The sequence below is a fragment of the Saccopteryx bilineata genome, chromosome 2 (assembly GCF_036850765.1).
Source record: "Saccopteryx bilineata isolate mSacBil1 chromosome 2, mSacBil1_pri_phased_curated, whole genome shotgun sequence".
NCBI classification, from domain to species: domain Eukaryota; kingdom Metazoa; phylum Chordata; class Mammalia; order Chiroptera; family Emballonuridae; genus Saccopteryx; species Saccopteryx bilineata.
Genome location: NC_089491.1, coordinates 225,840,610 through 225,864,421, shown reverse-complemented (window position 1 = coordinate 225,864,421; position 23,812 = coordinate 225,840,610). Strand labels below are relative to the sequence as shown.

General features: G+C 47.5%; 1 protein-coding gene across 2 annotated transcripts in view; it reads right to left on the bottom strand.

Annotated features, from left to right (window-relative positions):
- Positions 1-23,812, bottom strand: part of KCNJ6 (potassium inwardly rectifying channel subfamily J member 6) — a 221,954-nt gene that overhangs the window by 54,315 nt on the left and 143,827 nt on the right. For both annotated transcript variants that reach the window (XM_066259383.1, XM_066259382.1), the window contains exon 3: positions 4,641-5,561. In XM_066259383.1, the coding sequence (XP_066115480.1) occupies positions 4,641-5,561 (921 nt within the window). The remainder of the gene's footprint in view (positions 1-4,640; positions 5,562-23,812) is intronic.

The following is a 23,812-nucleotide window of genomic DNA, read 5'->3' as shown; positions in this document are numbered from 1 at the left end:
TATTCTTCCAGGCATATGTTTGTAGACAATACTAACCTATTTTTAATTTCAGAACTCTTTTGCAGCATGTCTCTTTTGAATATATGGTTCTTAAAAATTCATATAAATGCATGGAGAATTTTCAAATGAATCAATAACATTAAAGACCAACATAGAAGCCTTAAAGAAAAAGAGGAACTAATGGTGGAAGCAAAGAGAAGAAAGGCCGTCTGCCCATGTGACACCAGTTGTCTTTTTTGGGTGCATTTCTCTACAGAATCTTCATGAACCAATAGCACTCGTGATGCAAAAAGCACTAAACCTGGAGGCTGAACACCATGGTCAGTGGTCTTGGCTTTCAAGTTCCTGCTCTGCAGTGGCTGTTTGGCTTTAGGCAAACCTCCTTTCCTCATCTGCAAAGTAGGAATCCAGTAAAGATGCCTTTCAATTCAAACACACTGTGACCTGCAGTGTGACTTTTGTGACTTTCATCCTGTGAGTAATATCATTCTAGCAATGGAACTGAGCTTTCTTGTGGTGAAGGACTGTCTGCCTTCACCCATTTCCGGTTTGCCTCACTGATTTCTGGTTTGCCACCACCTACTTTCCGGTAGGCCTGGCCTACTTCGGTGCACACTTTCCCCTTCTCCTTGCTAACTCATAAACACTAATTCTTGGAAAGTCAGCCCTGATTCCTCATCTGAAAATTGTTCTCTGGTATATCCTCAGTTGGCTTCCTCATATTCTCCACTTTCCCGTTTTTCATGCAGTATTTAAATATTTCAGAAGTTTTCTTCTTCAAGAAAAACTTAAAAGAAAAAAAAACATACAGAGATGGAAGGGGAACTCACAGAGTAAGAGACTAAAGAGAGATCATAACCAATCACAGTGTGTTGACCTCATTTACATCCTGATTCAAACAAGTGGATTTAAAAAAATATTTTTTCAAAAGACTGTCTATGAGACAATCGGAAATTGGAACACTTAGCTATTAGATCTCAAGAAATAAGCATTAATTATTTTAGGGGTCATAATGGCATTATAGTCATGTTTTAAATAGGGTCCTTAGCTTTTAAAGACACATACTGAAATTTTTGCAGATAAAATATGATGCTGGGAGGCAGCAAGTAGAGATACAGATAGAACAAGTTTTGGACATAAATTGACAATTATAGCAATTAAATAATGGGTACAGGGGAGTTAATTATACTATTTAACTTATTTTTGTATAAGTTTTATAGATTCCATAATAAAAAGTGTAAAAGAAACAAAGCTTGACGAGGGTTTATCTCAAGGAGGCACATTTGTTGAGGTGTTGGAAAGGGCTGCTTGTCATAGTTGCATAATCACTGGGGGTAAATATGGAAGTTCATCAATCAGAAAGGCAATAGTGAGGAGCTGGCTGGCAATGGGCCCAGCTCTGTGTGGCTGTCATCTAGCCTCCAGGCCAATTTGCCCTCTATAAATAACAGTCTATGTGAATGCTTTACTATTTTAATGCACATTCACCACAGCTGCTGAGCATGTTTGTTTACGTAGCTATGAACCCTTCTGTAAACACCACTATCTCAAAATCGCCCATGTGTTAGGAACATAAAGGGCCCCCTTTAAAAATATATTTGTGCAGTGAGACACAGCCAGCTCCCAGATGTCTGGGTGGCTGGTATCAGAATTTTCCAGGGTTTGATTCATTTTCAAAAATAGAATCACATGACTGGAAGGTTCTTGGGAGGTCACTGTACACATCCCTCCAAGTCTGGGCAGGACCAGACTGAAGCTACCCACCAGGGAAGTGCGACTGTCTTTTGTGGGTGTGAGTCTCATTTTTTATGAGGCCAGAGAACTCATTGAGTGAAGGACTGAGGCCAGGACCTGCAGGGTGTTGAGGTTGGGATCTTACTTTCATTTTTCTAAAAATGAGCCCGGCTCCGAGTGATGGGACAAAGCAGGTTTGCTGCAGGACAGCTGGCGTTGGAATATTATTCATCAACCAGGTGGCCTGTGCTGAGCCTGGGACCCAGCCCCCCAGTGGTCAGCCTCCTGCAGGGTAGTTCAGATCTCCAATGTGTGCCTGCAACATGGGTGACAGGAAGAGGCCACTGTATCAGGGCTGGTTGCAGTATGGGGCTCATCCTTGAAAAAGGTGAAAAAGGCCTGCTAAGTGACATCACTGATAGTAGTTTAAGGTCAACCAAGACATTTTTGAAAGAAGAAATAAGTAAAGCGGAAGCTGTTTTGTGCCAGCTGTCTGTTGTCATGGCTCTTGATGTCCCATCCAGCCCTGCAATGAATAATCAGACCCTGTGACTTTGTTTTCCTCAGTGTGCATTTGGGCCACATTTATTTTTTTTCCTGCGGCTTTGGCTCATTGGAGCATTTCTCCCCCCTAAGGGTCTGTTTAATGTCCGCAAATACCAATGTGCTTTTCATTCACAGAAAAGTATCCCTCTGAAGCTTGAGAGATCAAATATGCTGGAAGTACTGAATTGTGTAAATCCCAGCAGGAAAGGATCAAGACATGTCCAGCTTCCAGTCAAACCTAGAACTTTCTAGAACACTCTTCTCTCTACTTTCCAGCAGCTAGTAAATGATTTTTTTTTCTTTTTAGGAAATTAATGGTGGTTGCTTTTTCCAGGAACAGGGGTAAGTGTTTTTATTTTTTTTCTGGTATCTACCCCCTTTTTATTTCTAAGAAAGCAGTGGAAAGGCCTTTGGATGCTCAGAGGCAAGTATCACTGTTAATTAGCAAGAAAACGATGTTCACCCCTTTGGAAAGACTCACTCATTACAAGCTGTCATCAGAAAGACAGGGTATGCCCCGAGGAGAATGCCGACTCAGGGATGTCACAAAGATAATTTGCTTATTCCGGATTCATTTTTTTTTTTTTTTGAGATTGGGCCTTGGTGTGTGGGAACATGGAGCATAGCTCCTAAGATCTGAAGCTCAGATGAGCACCACTCACCAGAAAGTGCATATTCCTAGTGCCTTTTGCTTCTTGAGCTCAGAGATGCTATGATAACAAGGCTTGTCCACTGTCCTCCCTCATGTCTTATTGAGAGAGTTTATTGTGGGAAATCTAATATTAAAACTGCATCTGTGACCAGTTTATGCTGACAGAGGTTGCATCTCAGTGGCCACCACTAGGGGGATCCAGAGTCCCTGTCCTCAGCCCAGTGGGAGAAGTTTCTGGTTTGTGGGAAATGACAGCACTCCCTGTTTAAATCTCTTCCTCCCTTCTCTCCTCCCCTCCTTCCTCTTCTTCTCTATCCCTCCATCCCCCACACAACCATTGCCTCGCGAATACACTCAAAATCAGACTAAAGGTGCAAATAGCCCTGTCCATATCTGTGGCACTTCAGTATTTCACAATAATTACTTTGTTATTCTTTAAAGCCATGGATTAGATCCATGCTCCTTTAGTTTTACAGAAAGGAGCCCACTCAAATCATTGAGCTCCATGTAAAGCCTGTTACATTTTCACTGCTTGCTGCATTTACAAAGTGATTGCAAACGTTTCTACCAGCATAAGAGAAATCTGTTAGAGGTTATGACCTTGCCTGCTGGGTACAGGGAGGCAGAACCTGGGACCCATGACATTCCTTTGAAGGGATGACTGAGATCAGCTACCAGTTGAAGCATCTGGGGCCAGGCTGTTGGCCATGCTGTCTCAGATTATATAAACCACCCCTGGACCTCCAGTTGAAGACCTCAAAGCACAGAAGAGCAGAGATTGTATAACTAAACAGCATCCCAAGGCTACTATCGATACTCAGAAGACCAGTGAAGGGATTCATGAATTATGGTTCTAGGTTGTAGGCTTCCCATGGGACACCACTGTTAAGTCAGAGTTTACAGCCCTGTTTCGGGGATTGTTACAGATAAATATGGGAAGAACCCGCTTTGCTGTTGGGATGTATAATACATGTCAAATTCAGATGTGAGTGAAGATGTCAGTAAAAACAGACCATTTCTCTATTTAGAGAACAAATAATCTTCCCTACAACACACCAATGATGAGTTATTAACAGAAGAAAGGTCAACAGGGTTATGATAAATGGATCTCCAATGTTTTTTTCTTTCCCGCTAGAGTTATTTACTGGGTCTGCAGTGTTATATCTGTTGGGGGTTCGGCAGGTACAGTATGGAGGAAGACACCAAGCATTCACTTGATAGAGAAAAGAACCGAAGCTATGGGCCTTACAGATGGCTCTCAAAGAAGAAGGGAAATTGCATGTTTATTAAAGCAATTTGTCAGGGTTCCTTTGAAAGGCTTAACTTCTTCCTCCTGGCTTGGCAATAAATAACCTCAAGTATTTAAATTAAGCAATGATTTAGGGCCATTTAAAAAGTGCCTCAGAGATGAATTTTAAGTTAAGTATATATTTGGAAATTTAACATATATTAAGCAGTGTTTTTTTTTTTTTTTTTTTTTAAATAATTTATTTGTGTCCAAAGGGCTTTCAAAAAGCTAAATGGTTAGACTTCTTGGTGGATAGACTTAAGGTCATAAGACACACAGGCATACTATTTCTTGAAGTGAGGGGATTGTATTGAGAGTGAATGAGATTCATTTTTTATGCTTTGCCATAAATAAGAATGTGAAATCCAGCTTAAAATGGGCATTGATCCCACAGACATCCCAGGATAGAGCGTGTCTTACCTGTCGCTTCCACCATTCCTTCCAGGATGACCACAATTTCCAGTTCCTCTTTGGGCAGCTGGGCTTTGGAGATTTCCCAGAAAGGACTCTGTTGGTTAATTTCGTGACTGATGATGAGTGGTGACACCAGAAACAGGCGATCATCCCCAGTGTAATACCCGACGTTGATATCCGTCTGGTTCAAAGGGATGAACTCCCCCTCTGAGGTTTGTTTGGATTTGATCAACTTGGCTCTGATGGAAGCCTCCACGATGTGGGAATTCCTAAGGTCCCCAACTCGGAACATCAGGCACAGTTTCCCATCCCGCATGGAGATCACCGCATGGGTGGAAAAAACCAGGGTCTCTGCCCTCTTCTTGGGTTGTGATATTTTTACAAACATGCATCCCACCATAAATGCATTGACAATGGACCCCAACACAGATTGGATTAAGAGGAGAATAATTCCCTCTGGGCACTTGTCCGTGATGACCCGGTAGCCATAACCGATGGTGGTTTCTGTCTCTATTGAAAATAAAAAAGCAGAGACAAATCCATTGAGGTTGGTGACACAAGGAGTCCATGAAGGGTCCTCTATGTGGTCCATATCTCCTCGAATGTATGCGATTAGCCACCAGATCATCCCAAAAAAGAGCCATGTCACTGTGTAAACCATGACGAAAATTAACAGGTTGAATCTCCACTTGAGGTCCACTAAGGTGGTGAAGATGTCGGTCAGGTAGCGGTAGGTCTCCCGCACATTGCCGTGGTGGACATTGCACTTCCCGTCTTTCCGCACGTACCTCTGGATTTTCCTTTTGGTCCGGTCTCGGCTGATGTGTCTTGGCAGGTCATCCCTGGCCTGCTTAGGCAACTTTGGCTGGTGAATGGCCACAGGACTCTCAACATCCTGATCCATGGAGTCGCCCTCCAGGACGTTAGCTGGTGGTTTGGAGAAAAGAAAAACCGAATGAGATGCTGGATCTTAGGGGATCATGGAAACCACAGTGTGTACGGTATATAAAAGTGAAACCAAGCACCTTTTAGTTGACTTGCATTCTTGTGCCCTTCAGTCTACCTTTGTTTAAGAATTTCACCACCCTTCCCACCAGGAGAGAGCTTCCTGCTGTGAAACTGTCTCCTTGCCAGCAAGTTCTAAGAGTCAGCTCTTACAGCCAGGGGTCTCCCCACTTCACCTGAGATGCCATGCATGGGAGAGGCCACACTCTGGAGAAAGACGTGTTCAGATTCAGACGGTCTTGATTCTTTCATTTGGCAAATGCGGGCTCTTGGACATGCTATTTGTCACAGACTGAATTGTTCCCCCTCACCTGCCCCACCACATCCATCTGTTGAAGTCCTAACCCCTAATATAACTATTTGGAGATGGGGCCTTAAAGGAGGTAATTAAGGTTAAATGAGGTCATATGGGAGGGCCCCTAACCCAATAGGACTGGAGTCTTATAAGAGGAGGAAGAGACACCAGGGATGTGCACTCAGAGGAAAGGACACAGGAGGGCAGAGAGAAGGCAGCCATATGTGAGCCAGGAAGAAAGGTCTGTCAGACTGACCGACCAGTCACCAGAAACCAGCACACTGGAACCTTGACCTTAAATCCCCAGCCCTCAGAATTGTGAGAAAATAGAATTTCTGTTGTTTAAGCTTCCGAGTTTGTGGTATTCTGTTATGGCAGCCCAAGTACACTAATACTCTGGCGAAATCACTGAGCCTCAGTATTTACATTTATTTACAAAGCGGTAACCATGATACCCAATTCACAGGTTGTTACAAGGTTGGATGAAACCTTGTACCTGCCTGGAACAAACATGTAATAAACATTCCTTTATCATAAATTGCTCCTTTGCTACTTTCCTGATGTTTAGGGCAAGAACTTTGAGCAAGCTCTTTAAATGGCTAGTCAAATTTCAGAGTTAAAAAAAGAAATTCTGTTTTTTATTGGTTGATTCAACACCAAGTTCTAAAAGAAAACTGTGGGGAAATCTCTCTTTAAGTGTTTACACATTTGATTTGGTTTCTGCTTCAACATTTACTATCTGCAGTTTCGGTGTGTGTATGTTTATTTATTTTTCTGAAGGCTTTAATGATGAAGGCTTTGGTATAATCATTCATTACTGATGTGCTGGGAACACTCTCCTAGAATCTGAGTGCAAAGGGAAATTTGGAACTGGTACTGTGATTGCACACATAGAAACTACCATATGAAGTTACTTGTTCATCTAATAATTTCATAGCTTTTTAAAGGGTTTATAAGCAGTTTTTTTCCTTGAGTCTTTCCTTCTGTGTCCTTTGATTCTGTCATGTATTTTGTCCATGGCAACTAGATTTTTTCCCCTTGGGTAAAGGAGAAATGTGGTCTGTTGAGAAGGCACTTATCTGGTTGCGAAAACAGCTGGGATGGGACCTGAGTGGAACCAACTGGACATATGCATTAACCTTGTTCCTGTTTGGTTAGTTTCCTTAAAAATCAATCACATAGATCTGTTTTCATATTTCAGCACAAGGAAGAGACAGTGTCTGGTCTGCAGAGCGGCTGTTGGCTTTGATTTTAAGATCATGGCCCTTAGGAGACTTCCATTTGTAAAGGATAAACTGCTCTTTCTTCTTAGAACAGAAATCAGGACGGGGGTCAAAGGGATGCAGCTGAGGTTGAGACAGGATGGAGGTGGGGGGAGACTTTAGATGGAAGCCAAGGTGATGTCCCTCTCACTGTTGCCACCCCCTGCAGGCCCGATGTGGTGGCCCGGAGTGGTCACAGCTGAGATCTCACTGCTAGTTTTTCCCTGAAGGAGAGTCTCAAAATATAACTTCGTATGGGACTACCAGGTCAGGGAGGCCCTTCCTGTAGACCTGGAGCGTGGTCTTGCTTTGACCCAGGTGGTGCACTTGCTGACTGACTGAGCAGAGCCACCCTGAGCCCTCGTCTCCCTAAGTCCTTATGGACTAAGAGGGCTTGCAGATTAGCTGCTTTTAAAAAGTCTTCAGTGATATTTCATACTTGGAAATATAACTCAGGAAATCTACGCCCACCCTCACAACCACTGGGAAGCTGCTTTCCCCTTTTCTGGCTCAGCTGTGACCTTCTAGCTCCAGGCAGGCGTTGGTTCTGAGCTGGAGGGACCTGTTTGATCAACTAACAAGTGAATCCACCTAAGTGCTCTGGGCAATCCTGCCAGCCTGCCAGCTGATCTCCAAATCTACTTTTCCCTTTTTTAGCTCAGGACTAAAGCACAGTTCCTGGCCTCCTGTGCATGGAGGGGGGCCATGTGCTGAGTCCTAGCCTGGCTGGAGCAGGTGTGCCCTTCTATGCCCTAGCCCTTCTACGGGGGATGACGGAGGGGCCTGGGTCCGGAGACTGTGGCAGAGAGCGGCTGTCCGACTAGAAACAAGGGAAAAAAAGTGATTGTGTTTGAATCATTGTGTATTTTGTGTCTGTTATCAAGTTGAGTCTTATCTCTAACTATGGGCAGCAGTACTGACACGGAGAAGCAGATGGAGTGGTGAGGAGGGGGCTGGTGTGAGAAAGAGCAGGGAGAGGGGATGGGTGGGGAGATGAATTGTTTGCATTTCGTACCTGTAATGAACCAGCAGGTGGAAGATATAAACGTATGTGCGACTTGAATGTTTTTTCAAAACAAACAAAAATGGAAGCTAACAAAGAAAGCTGAAGCCTGTGGGAGCGCTGTGGGAAGGCGCCCCGAGGTGCCCGGCAGGGGACGCAGTGGGCGCAGGCAAGGGCGTCCATGGGGAGATAGCGCAGGGGCTCAGAATATGTCACCCCAAATTTTCCCCTGTGGAGTATTGATTATTTTCAATCACAGGTACTTAAGAAACAGCCAGTGCAAGAAGCACACTCTGATACATCCCTGTCCTCCTGAAATCATGAGATGAGTCCCAGGGGAGAGGTGCCCTCCCTGGGCCGGAGGGTGGCAGGCATCCTCATCACTGGAGTCAGGGTATTGAGGGCTGAGATGTCTGCATAAGCAAATCTTGCTAAAAAACCCATATCTTGGTGGTCATGTCTTCACCGTTTACTACCCAGAGCCCAAACCCCTTTGTCTTGCCAATTCTCTGCAAACTTATTCTCTGTCTAAATGGTCTAAAAGCTTCCTGCTTTGGTTACAACTTCAGGTCTCTTATGAAGTTTTCCAGCTACATGCAAAAATTCAGTGAAATCTGTAAGCTTTTCTCCTGGTAATCTGTCTTCTGTCAGTTTAAATCTTAGGCCCACCAGCGACCTAAAGGGTAGAGGAGAATTTTTTCTCCCCTACAAGTGGTGGGGGGTGTGGCTGGGCCTCTGTCCTAATAGTGGCTGGTGGGAAACAGGCACAGAGCTGAGAGAAACCGAAAACTCCAATGACCTATGAGTCCCGGAGAGAAGAGACCGGAGTCGGAGCCCGGAGGGGCAGGCTGGATCAGGTCTGTGAGGGGGTGGGAAACGGAGTGGGGCAAGCTGGAGGCTGTGCTCAGAGCAGTGGCAGGGAACCCTGGGCCGGGGGAGGGCCCCTCCAGGTCTGAACTCAGCCAGCTACTCGGGTGGGTGAACGCTCCAGTACAGGGGACACGGGAGGGAATATTAAAGATAGCTCTTAACGTTTCTTTCTTTCTTGGAAGAATCTCACGTGTGAATCTAAGGTGGTGATCTAAGTTGCATTTGCAAGAGCATTTGGAGTGGGGCTGTGGTGTGGCTTGAAAAGCAGATGTTCCTCGCCACATGCCTGCATGGCTCTGGAGGAGCATGGCCCTGGAGGACTCATGGCCCTGGAGTAGCACAGCCCTGGAGGAGCGCGGCCCTGGAGGACACAGGGCCCTGGAGAAGCGCAGACCTGGAGGAGCATGGCCCTGGAGGAGCACGGCCCTGGAGGACACAGGGCCCTGGAGGACGCACAGCCCTGGAGTACTCGTGGCCCTGAAGGAGCACGACCCTGGAGGAGCACGGCCCTGGAGGAGCACGACCCTGGAGGAGCACGGCCCTGGAGGAGCACGACCCTGGAGGAGCACGGCCCTGGAGGAGCACGACCCTGGAGGAGCACGGCCCTGGAGGAGCACGACCCTGGAGGAGCACGACCCTGGAGGAGCACGACCCTGGAGGAGCACGGCCCTGGAGGAGCATGGCCCTGGAGGAGCACGACCCTGGAGGAGCATGGCCCTGGAGGAGCACAGACCTAGAGGACTCATGGCCCTGGAGGTGCACAGACCTGGAGAAGCACGGCCCTGGAGGAGCACATACCTGGAGGAGCACGACCCTGGAGGAGCATGGCCCTGGAGGTGCACAGACCTGGAGAAGCATGGCTCTGGAGGAGCACGACCCTGGAGGAGCACGGCCCTGGAGGAGCACGACCCTGGAGGAGCATGGCCCTGGAGGAGCACAGACCTGGAGTACTCATGGCCCTGGAGGTGCACAGACCTGGAGAAGTACGGCCCTGGAGGAGCATGACCCTGGAGGAGCATGACCCTGGAGGAGCACGGCCCTGGAGGAGCATGGCCCTGGAGGAGCACAGACCTGGAGGAGCATGGCCCTGGAGGAGCACAGACCTGGAGGACTCATGGCCCTGGAGGTGCACAGACCTGGAGAAGCACAGACCTGGAGGACTCATGGCCCTGGAGGTGCACAGACCTGGAGAAGCACGGCCCTGGAGGAGCACAGACCTGGAGGAGCACGGCCCTGGAGGAGCACAGACCTGGAGGAGCATGGCCCTGGAGGAGCACAGACCTGGAGAAGCATGACCCTGGAGGAGCACAGACCTGGAGGAGCACGGCCCTGGAGGAGCACAGACCTGGAGGAGCACGGCCCTGGAGGAGCACAGACCTGGAGGAGCACGGCCCTGGAGGACATGCCAGACATGTTGCTCAGGTACTTCTGGGTGGGGGTGAGGAGGGGAGACTCATGAGTACTTTTAATTTTTTTTGTTTAAAAAAAATTCTAACTTTTCCAGATTTTCTAGAATAAGTTAATGTTACCTTTATAGTCAGAAAGGAAAAAGAAAATTTCAAATGAAATGTTGCGACACTTTTGGCATGTGATTTCAGGAATTGAAGGAAATCATGACTAAACCTCATGGTGGGGGGAGTGGCACTGGGGACCCGGAATGCCCATGGGCGTGAGACCACCTGAGGTTGTCAGGTGTCCCTGGGCCTGGCCTCGAAGTTCCCACGAGATGAGGGAGTCCTGGAGGGGCTGTTACAGTGAGATGTAGGACACAGGGACAGAGCCAGTCCTTGTGGAGGGGTGGCTCAGTTTTGGGTTTTTAGGCAGGGCCCCTTAGAGATACAACAGGTATGCTGTCATCCTTGTCAAAAACGACCTACTTGGTGAAAAGACAATACATAGAATGGGAGAGAACAGTTGCAAATCACTATCTGATAAGGGACTAATGTCCAAAAACAGATAAAGAATTCCCACGAGTCAACAACAAAAACACAACCAACCAAATTCAGAGGTGGGCAAAGGACTTGACTTGAATAGACATTTCTCCAAAGGAGATAAACGCAGGACCAAAGCAAGCACATGAAAGGATGCCCAGTATCTCGATCACTAGTCATCAGGGAAATGCAATCAAAACCTATGGGATGCTTCATAGTCGGTGGGATTGCTAGTATCAAAATAAATTAATAGGAAAATAATAAGCATTGGTGAGGATGTGGAGAAATTGGAACGTTGGTGCAGTTTTGGTGGGAATGTAAATTGGTGCCACTGCTGTGGGTTCCTCAAAAGGTCAAACCGAGATTTCCCATGGGATCCACCAACTTCACTTCTGGCGTAAACCTAAAAGAATCGAAAGCAGGGACTCAAAATGGATTTGTGCACACCATGCTTACAGCAGTGCTATTCACAGTGGAGGCTACAGAAACAAAATTCAGTGCATCCGCGGAATGGGACCTCATCTGGCCGTGAAGGGAATTCTGACACAGGCTGCAGGGTGGGTGAACCTTGAGGACACGGTGCTAAATGGAGTAAGTCAGACACAAAAGGACAGACAGAATATGATTTCACCGACACGAGGAGCCTCGAGTACCCAAGTTCATAGAGGAAGTAGAACAGTGGTGACAGGAGCTGGGGGAAGAAGAAATGGGGAGTTATTTATTTGTGATGATGAAACAGTTCTCGAGATGGATGGTGTTGATAGTTGTACAACATTGTGAATGTGCTCAATGCCACTGGATTAAAGTAATTAAGATAGTAAATTTTATGTCACATTATTTTACCACAATTAAAAAATAACCTACTCAATAGTTCTTATGCAGTTGAGAATCCCTGGTCTCAGATATAGCTCAGTCTTCTTGTACTTTTCTTTCTCTCCCCCCTCCCCCATGACTCAAGAGCATGGTAACTTTGCCTTAACACTCTTGAATAGAGGGGCAATTTAAAATGTAGGGCATTTTGCCAGGTGGGGTGTGTTACTGAGCTCTGAAGGACATCGCTTAGAAGGAATTCCTTTAGTAGGAAGTAAGGAACAAGCTCAAATACAATGTGAAAACGGACACAAGGGAAAAGGGCACTGGAAAGACACCAGTGAGATCAAACCTCAATCTATCTTGGGTGGAGAGCAGGATGGGTTTGCTCAAGGAGGGGAGTGAGTATATGCTTTCTTCCTGACAGAAAAAGGCTGAGATATTAGGACATTTGAAGAGAAGGAACTGTAGGTATAAAAGTCTTGAAGGTACCAGATGGCTTTGTTTGGGGAGGACAGAGAGTCTGGAGAAGGAGCATGAGCGGGGGAAATGGAGGAAGACAAAGACAGCGGTGGTGGAGCGTCTGCCTGGCCACTGAAAGACAGAGGAGATTGGGCTTAAATCGGGAAGTGAGGTGATCGAGTATTTTATAAATTTTAGAAAGAGCCCTATGGAGGGCAATGGTGGAGTAGGGATTAGAAGCAAGTGTTAGCAAACTTTTTCTATAAAAGGCCAGTAGTATAGTAAATATTTTAGGCTTTGCAGGTAACATAGGTTGCATATTTTTTTGTTTTATTAAAAAAAACATTTTATAAGTCTTACAAAATGTAAAACTATTCTTAGCTCATGGGCAGTAAAGAAAGAGGCTGCAGGCTGGGTTTGCTTTCTGGGCTGCTGTTAGCTGAAGTCGGCCAGAAAGACACCAGTGAGAGGGGACACGGCTCGGTGATGAATCTAGGGACTGTCTGTGAGGGTGATGAGTGGCAATGAATGAGAAGCAGAGCTAGTGGGCAGGAGGAAGTCTGGGGTCAGCAGGGCAGGTGGGACAAAGACACCTGAGGACGATGCTGTTAGGGCTGGTTTAAAGTGTCCACAGACACCCAGGTGAGTGTTCCCAAGGGACATCAGGTGCACATGGCTGAAGCTTCTCCGTGACCTGCCTGGGCTCCAGAGTTGGTTATCCGTGCACTGGAGGGGAAGCTGTATCCTGGGTGCGGGTGAAAGTTCTGCAGGGACTGTGCAGAAAAGAGAACATAAAAGACAGGATCCTGGAAGACAATTACAGTGCATGAAGAAGTCAGAAGTAGAGGAGTCAGGGGGGGTGCCAAGAGGGAGGAGGGAGGGAGGAGGAGAAGGAGCAGAGAGATGGGGCGCACGGGCTGTGGGGACAGCTGGTGGCCCACTTGGGAGGAAAATGATGAGTCCCATCCTTATCATATCAGAATAAATTTCAAACAAGTTAAGGATTTAAATGCAAAAATGAAGAAAACTCCAGAAGGAGTAGCGATGTATTTTTATCATTTGAAAAGTTGGGAAAGCCTTTCTAACTGTGGTAGAAATCCAGAGACTATTTTAAAACACTGGTGTATTTTCATCAATATAAAAAATGTTTGTAAGACAAGTAAGAAGACAAACCAGGAAAAAGATTTTCAACACATAACATATACATTCCCAATCGACAAAGGCAATAAATACCCCATGGAAAAAATGACCAGAGGAAGTGACTAAGGAGCTAACAGGAGAAAAGCACGCAGAGGTGAGGGGCGCCTCGCCCCTTGGTCGGGAGAGGCTGCCTGACCATAGCAAAGGAACAGCAATGCAAGTGGGATGACAGTTTTTACCCTGGAGATAGCAACCTGGAAAATAGACGACAAATGCAGGACAGGGCGTGTGTGTTGGGGAAGGCAGTGGCACCGTGAACCCATGTATCGTTGGCAATGTCAACTGGCAGCCTTTCTGGAGGGTGGGGTGACAGTAAGTACTATGATTTAGAAACCATTAGATGTCTTGGGTTGGGGTCTAGACATTTATTGTAAGGGAATAATTTTATAAATGTTCCATCACTTGTACACAGGGCTTTATTGCAGCCTCTCTTGTAGCAGTGAAAAATTAGAAACAGCCCGAATGCCTGTCACTTGAGCACTGGTCACACACCTTCTTGCAGGTATTGTCAATGGCACACTATATGGTCATGAAAAATGATTTCCTAACATTTTGGGGTCTTCACCTCTTTGTGCCATGGTCACCTTCTTAGTGAAGGCTACAGTTTATTCCCCTTTGGGAGAGGTGATCGGTGTGGTACCGATCTCAGGTCCCCCAGCTCGTACTACTGCATAATTCTTTGTAGCATTTTCCACCTGCCAGCACAAGAGGTTATTTGCTCTTGTAATTTTTTGTTGTCTGTGGGCAGGGACATTCCCCGAAGGCAGGGGTCTATGTGGGTGTTGCTCACAGACTGATCCAGGCCTCGGAGTAAGTGCCTAGTATGCAGCAGCCGTCCACTGAATGAATGGGTATGTGGTGTTCATTGACCCGGCAGGCTGTCCCTGCCAGACATGGAGTGAAAAAGCAGAAGAGAGAGCATGTAGTCTACTTTGCATATGTCACTTTCTTACAATAATGTGCGTGTCTGTGTGTGTGAGTGTGCAGAAGCATGTTCTTCAAAATGTTATTTTGATTTATCTCTGAGCTGTAAGTTGGTGGGTGTATTTGCTTTCTCTTTGATTTTTCTATATTTAAATTTTCCCTTAATATGCTTTTAGCATCTGAAAATAAGTAGGAAACACGAAGCCATTCCTGTTTTGAATAACTAAGACAGGTGTTGCATATGGCCACTGAGAGATGCCCGCTGGGCTTGGACATTGGGATTCACTAGTGCACTGGGTAGAGTAGCATCTCTCTCACATTCATGTCTACTCAGAATATCAGTTTGTGACCTTATTTGGAAATAAGATGTAATTAATGTAAAGGCCAAGATGATGTCATGCTGGATGAGGATGGACCCCAAATCCAATCAAACATCCACATAAGAGACAGGAAAGAACTTACAGAGACACAGTGAAAGCCCTGTGAGGACAGAGGCAGGTGGGGTGAGGACAGAGGCAGGTGGGCTGAGGACAGAGGCAGGTGGGGTGAGGACAGAGGCAGGTGGGCTGAGGACAGAGGCAGGTGGGGTGAGGACAGAGGCAGGTGGGCTGAGGCCAGAGGCAGGTGGGGTGAGGACAGAGGCAGGTGGGGTGAGGACAGAGGCAGGTGGGGTGAGGCCAGAGGCAGGTGGGGTGAGGCCAGAGGCAGGTGGGCTGAGGACAGAGGCAGGTGGGGTGAGGACAGAGGCAGGTGGGCTGAGGACAGAGGCAGGTGGGGTGAGGACAGAGGCAGGTGGGCTGAGGACAGAGGCAGGTGGGGTGAGGCCAGAGGCAGGTGGGGTGAGGACAGAGGCAGGTGGGGTGAGGCCAGAGGCAGGTGGGCTGAGGACAGAGGCAGGTGGGCTGAGGACAGAGGCAGGTGGGGTGAGGACAGAGGCAGGTGGGGTGAGGACAGAGGCAGGTGGGGTGAGGACAGAGGCAGGTGGGCTGAGGCCAGAGGCAGGGTGGGGTGAGGACAGAGGCAGGTGGGCTGAGGACAGAGGCAGGTGGGCTGAGGACAGAGGCAGGGTGGGCTGAGGCCAGAGGCAGGTGGGGTGAGGACAGAGGCAGGGTAGGCTGAGGCCAGAGGCAGGTGGGGTGAGAACAGAGGCAGGTGGGGTGAGGACAGAGGCAGGGTGGGCAGAGGCCAGAGGCAGAGTTGGAGTGATGCCCTCACAAGCCAAAGAATGCCTGCAGCCATCAGAAGCTGAGAAGGGCAGGACGGGCCCTCCCCAAAGCCTTCAGGGAGAGCAGGCCCTGCTGACACCTTGATTTTGCACTCTGACCTCCAGACCTGGGGGAGAATACATTTCTGTTGTTTTAAGACATTGCTTATGTTAATTAATTTGGTGTTAAATTGTAGCAGCCACAGGAAACTAATACAACTGATGGCTTTGGTGAGAGTGGAGTCTGTTGAGCGGTGGGTTCTAGGGTCAGGGCGCAGGAGCTGGAGGGGTGATGGGTCTGGGAGGGTGTGGGAGAGAGGACCTGGAGATGATGTATTTCAAGGCAGAGCAGAGGGAGCTGATGGAGAGGGGCATGAGTGTGTGTGTGTGTGTGTGTGTGTGAGAGAGAGAGAGAGAGAGAGAGAGAGAGAGAGAGAAAGAGAGAGAGAGAGCGAGAGAGAGCGAGATGGATGTTCATAGAGACTGAGGGAGTTTTGACCACATGTACAGGAGGGGAAGAGGCCAAGGGGAGAGGCTGACACTGTAGGGAAGGGGCTGTGGTAGAGTGAGGTGTCGGATTCAGTGCAAGTCAGCCCGAGGTGCTGTCAAGAGCAGAGGTCAGGGGACAGGAAACACCAAGGGACGGAGCTCACTCTCAGAGAGGTAGGTGTGAGATGGAGGAAGGGAGGCAGATGGGAAGGGAACGTGGGAGACATCTCTCTCAGGCTCTGTGTCATGAAGGAGCTTCACACTGGCTCATTTTCTAGCGTGAATTTCAAGAAAACCATATTTCAGCAGATTGATCTAATTCAATCTGTGTCTAGTAAGGCAGAGAGTGGAATTTGGCATAATCACTGATCAGGCAAAGTGTTCCCTGTCCTTGGCTGGTCAGGAAAAGACATAAACAGATACCCGCACAACCATGTTCATAGCAACATCATTCGCAGTAGCCAAAAGGTGGAAGCAACCCCAGTGTCCATGGGCTGATGAGTGGATAGGCACCACGTGGTCTGTCCACTCAGGGGATTGCTATTCAGCTTGAGAAGGAAGGGTATTCGTACACTTGCTGCAGCATGAGTGAACCCGAAGGACATTATGCTGAGTGACATAAGCCAGACACAGAAGGATTGACACCACTGATAAGAGGTCTCTAAGGAGTCAGACTCAGAGAAACAGAAAGGAGAATGGTGGTTGTCAGGGGCTTGGGTGGGGAGTTAGTGTTTCGTGGGTGTGGGTTTTTGTTTGGGATGATGAGGGGTTCTGGAGACTGACGACAGTGATCGCTGCACAGCAGTGTGAAGGTGCTCAGTGCTGCAGAACCATTTATTTAAAAATAAATAAAATGATAAATTTTATGTTATGCGTATTTTACCACATTAGAGATAAATTGTCTTAGAAAAAGAAAAGCATGTGTGTTTTCTGAACGAGAGAAGACTAGCTTCTAATCGGCTGCAGGAGAAGGCTGACAGATGGCAGTGGGCTCGGGGCTAAGACACTGCAGACTGAGGTCAGGGCGGGGTTTGCCCCTGACTATCCCTCCCGTGGTTTCTGATACATGGGCGCACGCTTATGACCCAGACACAGCTGAGAGAACCCCAGAGCTGCCGTTGAGAGGGGCACCTGACGTGTAAAACTGGTGGTTTCCTCCTGGCCCTTTGCCCTGATGCTTGTCCTCTGTGTGGTCCTTATCTAGAGATTCCCTCACAGGGGATGGGTGCTGATGCCTGTCACTCATGTCGACATGTCCTGGGAGGATGAGCTGGCCTGTTCTGTACCTTGAGCTGTTGTGACTGAGACCAAGACAATCAGGAATCCAGATAAACGGCAAGTTTAAGGTCATAGACGTGTGGAAGGACAGCTTCTCCATTCTGCTGGGAACCCGTGACAGCTACGAAAGGGCCAAGGGTCTTGTTAAAGTTTCACCTTGGGGAATCCACACTGTGCACCTAAATGGGCACGTCTGGGACCCGCTGAAAGGTCCGGGAACCAAGGCCGCTGCTTGGTGTGTGGGAGATGCCAAAACGTGACATTTCCTTGCTTAAAGGAGAGAAATGACGGGTCTCTTTGGGCTGCACAAAGGCGACTGACACCCAATATCCCAACTTCTCTTTTAAAGGTGGCTTCAAGAAATAGAACCTTCACCAGTTAGAACCATTTGGACCGTTCAGAACCACTGTGCACAGCTGTGCATGCTGTCTGCTGCGCAAAGGCACCCAGACGAGGGAGCGGGAGGCTGGACCGCAGTCTGCATGGTGCCAGCCCAGCCACGCGCCCCGGGCCTCATCTGCTCAGAGGCCTGGGCCTCAGGGCCATGTGCTCAAGGGCACCGTATGGGCTAGTGGCAGTCTTGGAACTTTAGGCATTGTTTAGTTTCTCCTCTTTTTTTTTTATAACACATGAAGAAAGTGAGGCCCAAAGAAGCCAAAAGACTTGGCAGGAAGGAGAGCCAGAGCTTTTCAGACCCTCAGGAAACTTGGACTTGGTTGCTTCCTTCTGCAGCAAGAATCCCTCCACTCTTCACAATTACTCCAGAGTGGGCTTGGGCCATACAGAAGGGGGATTCCTACTCTGCTACCCACTAAGTGGGAACTGCGAGCCACAGGTTTTTCATTTGCAAACAGGATGACGTGATCCCCTGCTGGGCTCCTGGTAGAATTGAGTGATATAGTGCTCATGGGCAGGGGCCCGGTGGCGAGGCGCTGGGCGTGGGCAGCGGCGGGCCTAGGTTACAGCCCTGCTCTTCCACTTGCAGTCTGTGTGCCTTTGTTCAGGCCCCTATGTCTCTGAGCCTTGGTTACCTCCCTAGTAAAGTGGGAATAATAAGACCTACCTTGTGAGGTGACTGTGAAAAAGAAATAAATCATGCAAGCTTAGCACCTGATACATAGCAGACAGTGAACAAATGGTAGCAATTATGATAGAGTCTGGATTGAAGCAGGTACATGATTTGTAGCTATAATAATCCCTGTTTTTATAAGCTCAACAGTGTCTGGAAACTGTGGGAAACTCAGAAACAATGTAAGACACAGATGGGCAGACCCATCTGGAGGAGGAGAGCCAGCCTGGGAGCACAAGACCTGTGTACCGTCCCATATCGATGTGCGGTTGCATTCAACGCTGTGGACATAAGATCAAGAACATTGTAGTATGTCAGAGGCAGAGGTCAGCAGTGGCTGGACCAATTAGCCAAGGCATCCTGAAGGAGGTGGGAAATGTCTGTGACCCTGACGTGGAAAAAGAAGGAAGCCAAACCTTACTAACGGTGACTGTGTGTCAAGGACTGGGCCAGATACCATGGCCACATGGGAAGTGCTGCCCTCTCCTGCAGACTTGCTCTCGGGCTGGCCTGATTCTGAAGCTCATGGCCTTTCTCTTCTGCTATTGCAGATAGATGGAGGAAGTGTGTGTGTGTGTGTGTGTGTGTGTGTGCATGTGTACATGTGTGTGCCATGTGAGGATGGGGTGACGACAAGAAGGACCTTGCCTTACTCTTGCTCCAGTGGAGTGAATGGCCCTGACAGAGTGGAGGAAGTGACCTTAAAGGAGTGGTGGATTTGAGGGGCCATGCCCAGGGCAAAGTTCAACACTAGAGTGGGAATGGTGGCAAAAGAGGCACAGGGGCAGGGTAAGAAAATCCTTCCAGGGTTTAGGACAGGGGTCGGGAAACTTTTTGGCTGAGAGAGCCATGAACGCCACATATTTTAAAATGTAATTCCGTGAGAGCCATACAACAATCCGTGTACGTGATGCATTACCCAATAAAAATTTGGTGTTGTCCCGAGGACAGCTGTGATTGGCTTCAGCCACCCACAACCATGAACATGACTGGTAGGAAATGAATGGATTGTAATACATAAGAATGTTTTATATTTTTAATGTTATTATTTTTTTATTAAAGATTTGTCTGTGAACCAGATGCAGCCATCAAAAGAGCCACATCTGGCTCACGAGCCATAGGTTCCCAACCCCTGGTTTAAGATGTCATATAGAAGTATGGTAAGTAAGAAAATTCTGAGGTCTTTCATAAAAGCTCACATTCAGATGGGAGATGGCAGTTGGAGGGCGGGGTGGACATTTGTTGGGTCCCTACGTGTGCCTGCACTGAGCTCTGTGACCTTCCTGTTCTTTCAGTTTATTCCCATCCTTCTGAAATATGTGTGGTGGATCGCATCCTTGGTTTGAGAAGGAATGAACACTTTGACCAAGGTTTCACAGCTAGAATCGGCCCAGGGTGTCTGACTCCAAATCTACGGTTCCTTCCATTAACAAAACAGGATAGAAGTACAAAACACCCCGCCTCAGTAGTGTTGGATGGGTGGGTGAGCTGTCCCTGAGAATGGAGTATGGAAGGACCACTGAAGAATGGAGACCACAAAACCCAAAGAACATCCACAGGGAGGGGTTGGGAAGATCAAAAGGTACAGGAAAGTGAGAGGAAGGCGTGGGTGGCGGTGGCCAGAGGCTTCGTTGACAGGGAGAACCCATGTCAGGAAGGCCAAGGCTGTGCATTCAGCAGAGGAGAGGCCATTGGGTTAGGCAGCTAGGAGATGAGGGGTGACTCTGAATAGCATGGTCAGGATGAAAGTCAGGCTGCAGTGGAAGAGGTGATCATTGGCTGAAGCTGCAAGGGGCATTTTTGTCTGTAGGGGAAAGAAGGAGATGTCTGGGTGGTCCTTCCAAATGAGGGAGGGAAGGAAGCAGTGGAAATGGAGCAATGGAAAATTCTGGAGGGAAGAAAACAAGGGCTCCTAGGTGGGAAGGAAAGAAATGCAAGGCCAAGCACTGCCCTTAGAAAGAAGACCAGCTCCTTCCTGTCTGCTGATGGCACCATGCAATGAACAACAGGGATGACGAGACTGCCCAGCTCAGAGCAGAGAGAGCTATTCCAGCCCTTTCTTCTCCTTGTCTACAGACTGTGGTCATCCACCCTGGAGAGTCCACAGAACAGATCTGATTTCCAGGGGAGGAATGAGGAGGGACAGGGAGAGGTGAGAAAGTGGATTCTCAGCTTCTAGTAGAGCTGAGAGAGACACAAGGCCCCCTCATGCAGTTCCAGACTGTGGAATGCCTACTCTCTTGTCGAGGGTCTGCTGAGCTCCAGAGTGAAGGCAGGGGAAGCCTGTTCAGAGGAGCCAGTCCCTGCCTGCCTGATGAGTATGACATCTCCTTGTAAATGTGCTGGCTCAAGACCAGCTGGGGCTTGCTCAGACCACACCACCACGTGGGTTTTCACAGCGGAGGAAAGAACAGTCAATCCAACCCTCACATTAGCCGGAGTTCCAATTTTAGACCGATGTTGCAGCCCACTTCCCACAAACTCCTTTCTGTTAAGAATTCTAGCAAGTGGAAAATTGAATTTCACTTCCTCTGCTGTGGCCTCCCTGGGGCAACAATAACTGGGTTTGAGAAGAAGCGTCCCGGGTAATTCACTTTGCGCAGTGACCACATAATTAAGGGTTTGGGATAACTGCACCCCACAACGAAATACCTGTTGGACAGCGTCGCCTGCGACTAGCAAAAAGAGAGAGTGTGGAGAATAGGTTTTCAGGGTATTTTCTCTGCTCTAACCAGGTAGGTTTAATTTCACATGAAAACTGCTATTTCTCTGCTTCATTTCCCTCCTTGTCTTCACCTTTAATGCAGGCTCTGTAGGCATTGTGTTGTTTAATTTTGCACTTGAAGTTTAAGAGCTAGCATTTTAATTTTTTTTATTAATTTATTGTTTACATAGATTCTAATGTCCCACCCATGTCCCCCAGTACATCCCCCCTGTCTCCCTCCCCGTAACGCCCTCCCCCCTTCCCTCCAGGAAGAGCTAGCATTTTAAATAGACCAGTAGAAGAGCAAAGTGGCATCATCTGAATGTATTTCAGTATCACACTAATCCCTGTGTCAATAAACAGAATCCCTTTTGCTGAGACATGGTTTAAATTCTGGGTGAAACTCTATCGGAATGCAAAAGGCTTACATTTTGCACGTCTTTAAATCTGTGTTGTTCAGGAGGAATCTGCAGTTGGCATGTCAGGGTCTTTTGAAGAGATGTCTGCTCCCCTGAGTCACTGTTTTAGCTCTCAAAAATGGGCATTTCCCTCCCTAGGGGTTTTGCAGAGGGAAAGACACTAGATTTGGGGTTGGAAGATCCAAGTCTCCAGATAGCCACTTGGTCCCAGATCTTGGGCCTAAGCATCCCCACATCTTGGTGTTTCTCCTCTGAGAATTATTGGCAGATGACCCACCTCACCAGCCTTCACCCTGATAAATATTCACTGCCTCCAATTTGCTTTAGAATGGTCTGTGTCCAGTGGAGCAAGCCATGAGTAGGCAGCACACCATGGTTCAGACATGGACCATGGTTTTCTCTGGAAAGCAAATGAAATATCATTTATCCATAAATTCTGACAAGGTTCCAGCAGGTTTCAGTGGGTGTGAGAGTCATGTCTCACCATCTTGCAGGAAGGACACATTCCATGAGCCTCATATATTCCACATTTCAGAGAAGAAAATGACCCCCTTCTTGCCCCAGATGTGTAGGTGTGGTCCTCACCTCAGCTCTGTCTCTATTTTCTGGACAACTTGGTTGCCTGTGAGCCTGTACTAGCATTCTGGGATTTCTTCCAAGAGTGTGTTCAACCTTGGGGGCTTCGTTTCCAGCAGTCTCTGTGTTTGAAGTGATTTTTGCATTTTGTCTGAAAAATGGTGCGCTGTCCACCCACAGCTTGGGGTGCTGATGAGCAGAGGTCTGAATCTTCAGGATTCAGAAGTGTGGGTGTCTAGTTCTCTATTTTTCCAAGTTCTAGGAATATAATTTTTTTCTTCTCAAAATTATTTCACTGGCTGAAGGATACTTTATAAACACCGTGTGGCAGGTTACCACCAGAGATGGGCTGAGAGTAGGGGGGTAGTCTCGGGCCATCGCTTGGGGAGAGTTGACAAGGGAGAGTTGAGTTGCATGTTGCTCCATGCATCTATCTCCTCTCTTCTCGTGTGAGTGGGACTTTGCTGAGGCCTCGACTGGATCTCCACCAGGGAGCCCAGTCAGTCCAAGGATCCCATGGAGGACAGAGCAAGGTGTGAGAGTCCTTAGGCCCCTGGAGGCCCTGTCCAAGTCTAGGAGACTCTAGAATTGGACTAATTCTAGTGGCATGCTGTTAAAGTCACTGTAAAAAAAAATTAAAATAACAGAAATAAGCCCTGATTTGAGTGTAGGGCAATTTCTGTGGTGTAAAAACTTCTACCATGGCTGATTTCAAACTATCAACAGTTGACTAGCTCTCAAAGTCCCTGAATATTTCACAATCAGCTCTCATGAGCTGGTATCAATTAACTTCAGCACTGCCCTGAATCACACCTTACATCCTCGATGTGGGAGCGAAGGAACCCTGTTTTGCTAGGAAGGGTGGAAATTGACAGTGAAGTGGAAGGGAAATAAAGGGATAATAAGTTTAGGAAATGCTGCTTATTGTCACTTTCTTGGAGAGTTCTAGAACAAGTTAGCCTATTAAGAATTTTGATATATGTATTTGCTTAAATTGGCTTCCCACAGAATCTCTCCAGCTCACTGAAGCTCAGGACAACCTATGCACATTAGCACCCATAGGACATGTGTGTGACATATACAGCAGTCCTCCCTTTACCCAGGGTTTTGCTTTCTAAAGTTTTAGTTACCCATAGTCAACTGTGGTCTGAAAATATTCCATGGAAAATCTCAGAAATAAACAATTCATAAGTTTAAATTGCATACCGTTCTGTAGCATAATGAACTATGGCGCCATCTTGCTCCATGTGCCTGGGCCATGAATCATGCCCTCATCCACCGAATTCATGCTGTGCACTCTACCTGCCCATTAGTCACGTAGTAGCCCTCTCAGGTATCAGATCGGTTATCAGACAGAGAGTGAGAGAGACCACATTCGCATACCGCATACCTTTTATTACACTATGTTGTTATAATTGTTCTATTTTATTGTTAACTATTGTTATTTATCTGTTATTGTGCCTAGTATAGAAATTAAATTTTATCATAGGATGCATGTATAGGAAAAAACACTATTTGTAGGGTTCAATATCATCTGAGGTTTCAGACAGCCATGGTGTGTGTGTGTGTGTGTGTGTGTGTGTGTGTTTTGGGTCATATCCCCCATGGATAGGAGCGGGGCAACTGTATTTGGTTTGATGGTCCAGGGAATAAGGTGGAGATTGGAGACTGTCAGGG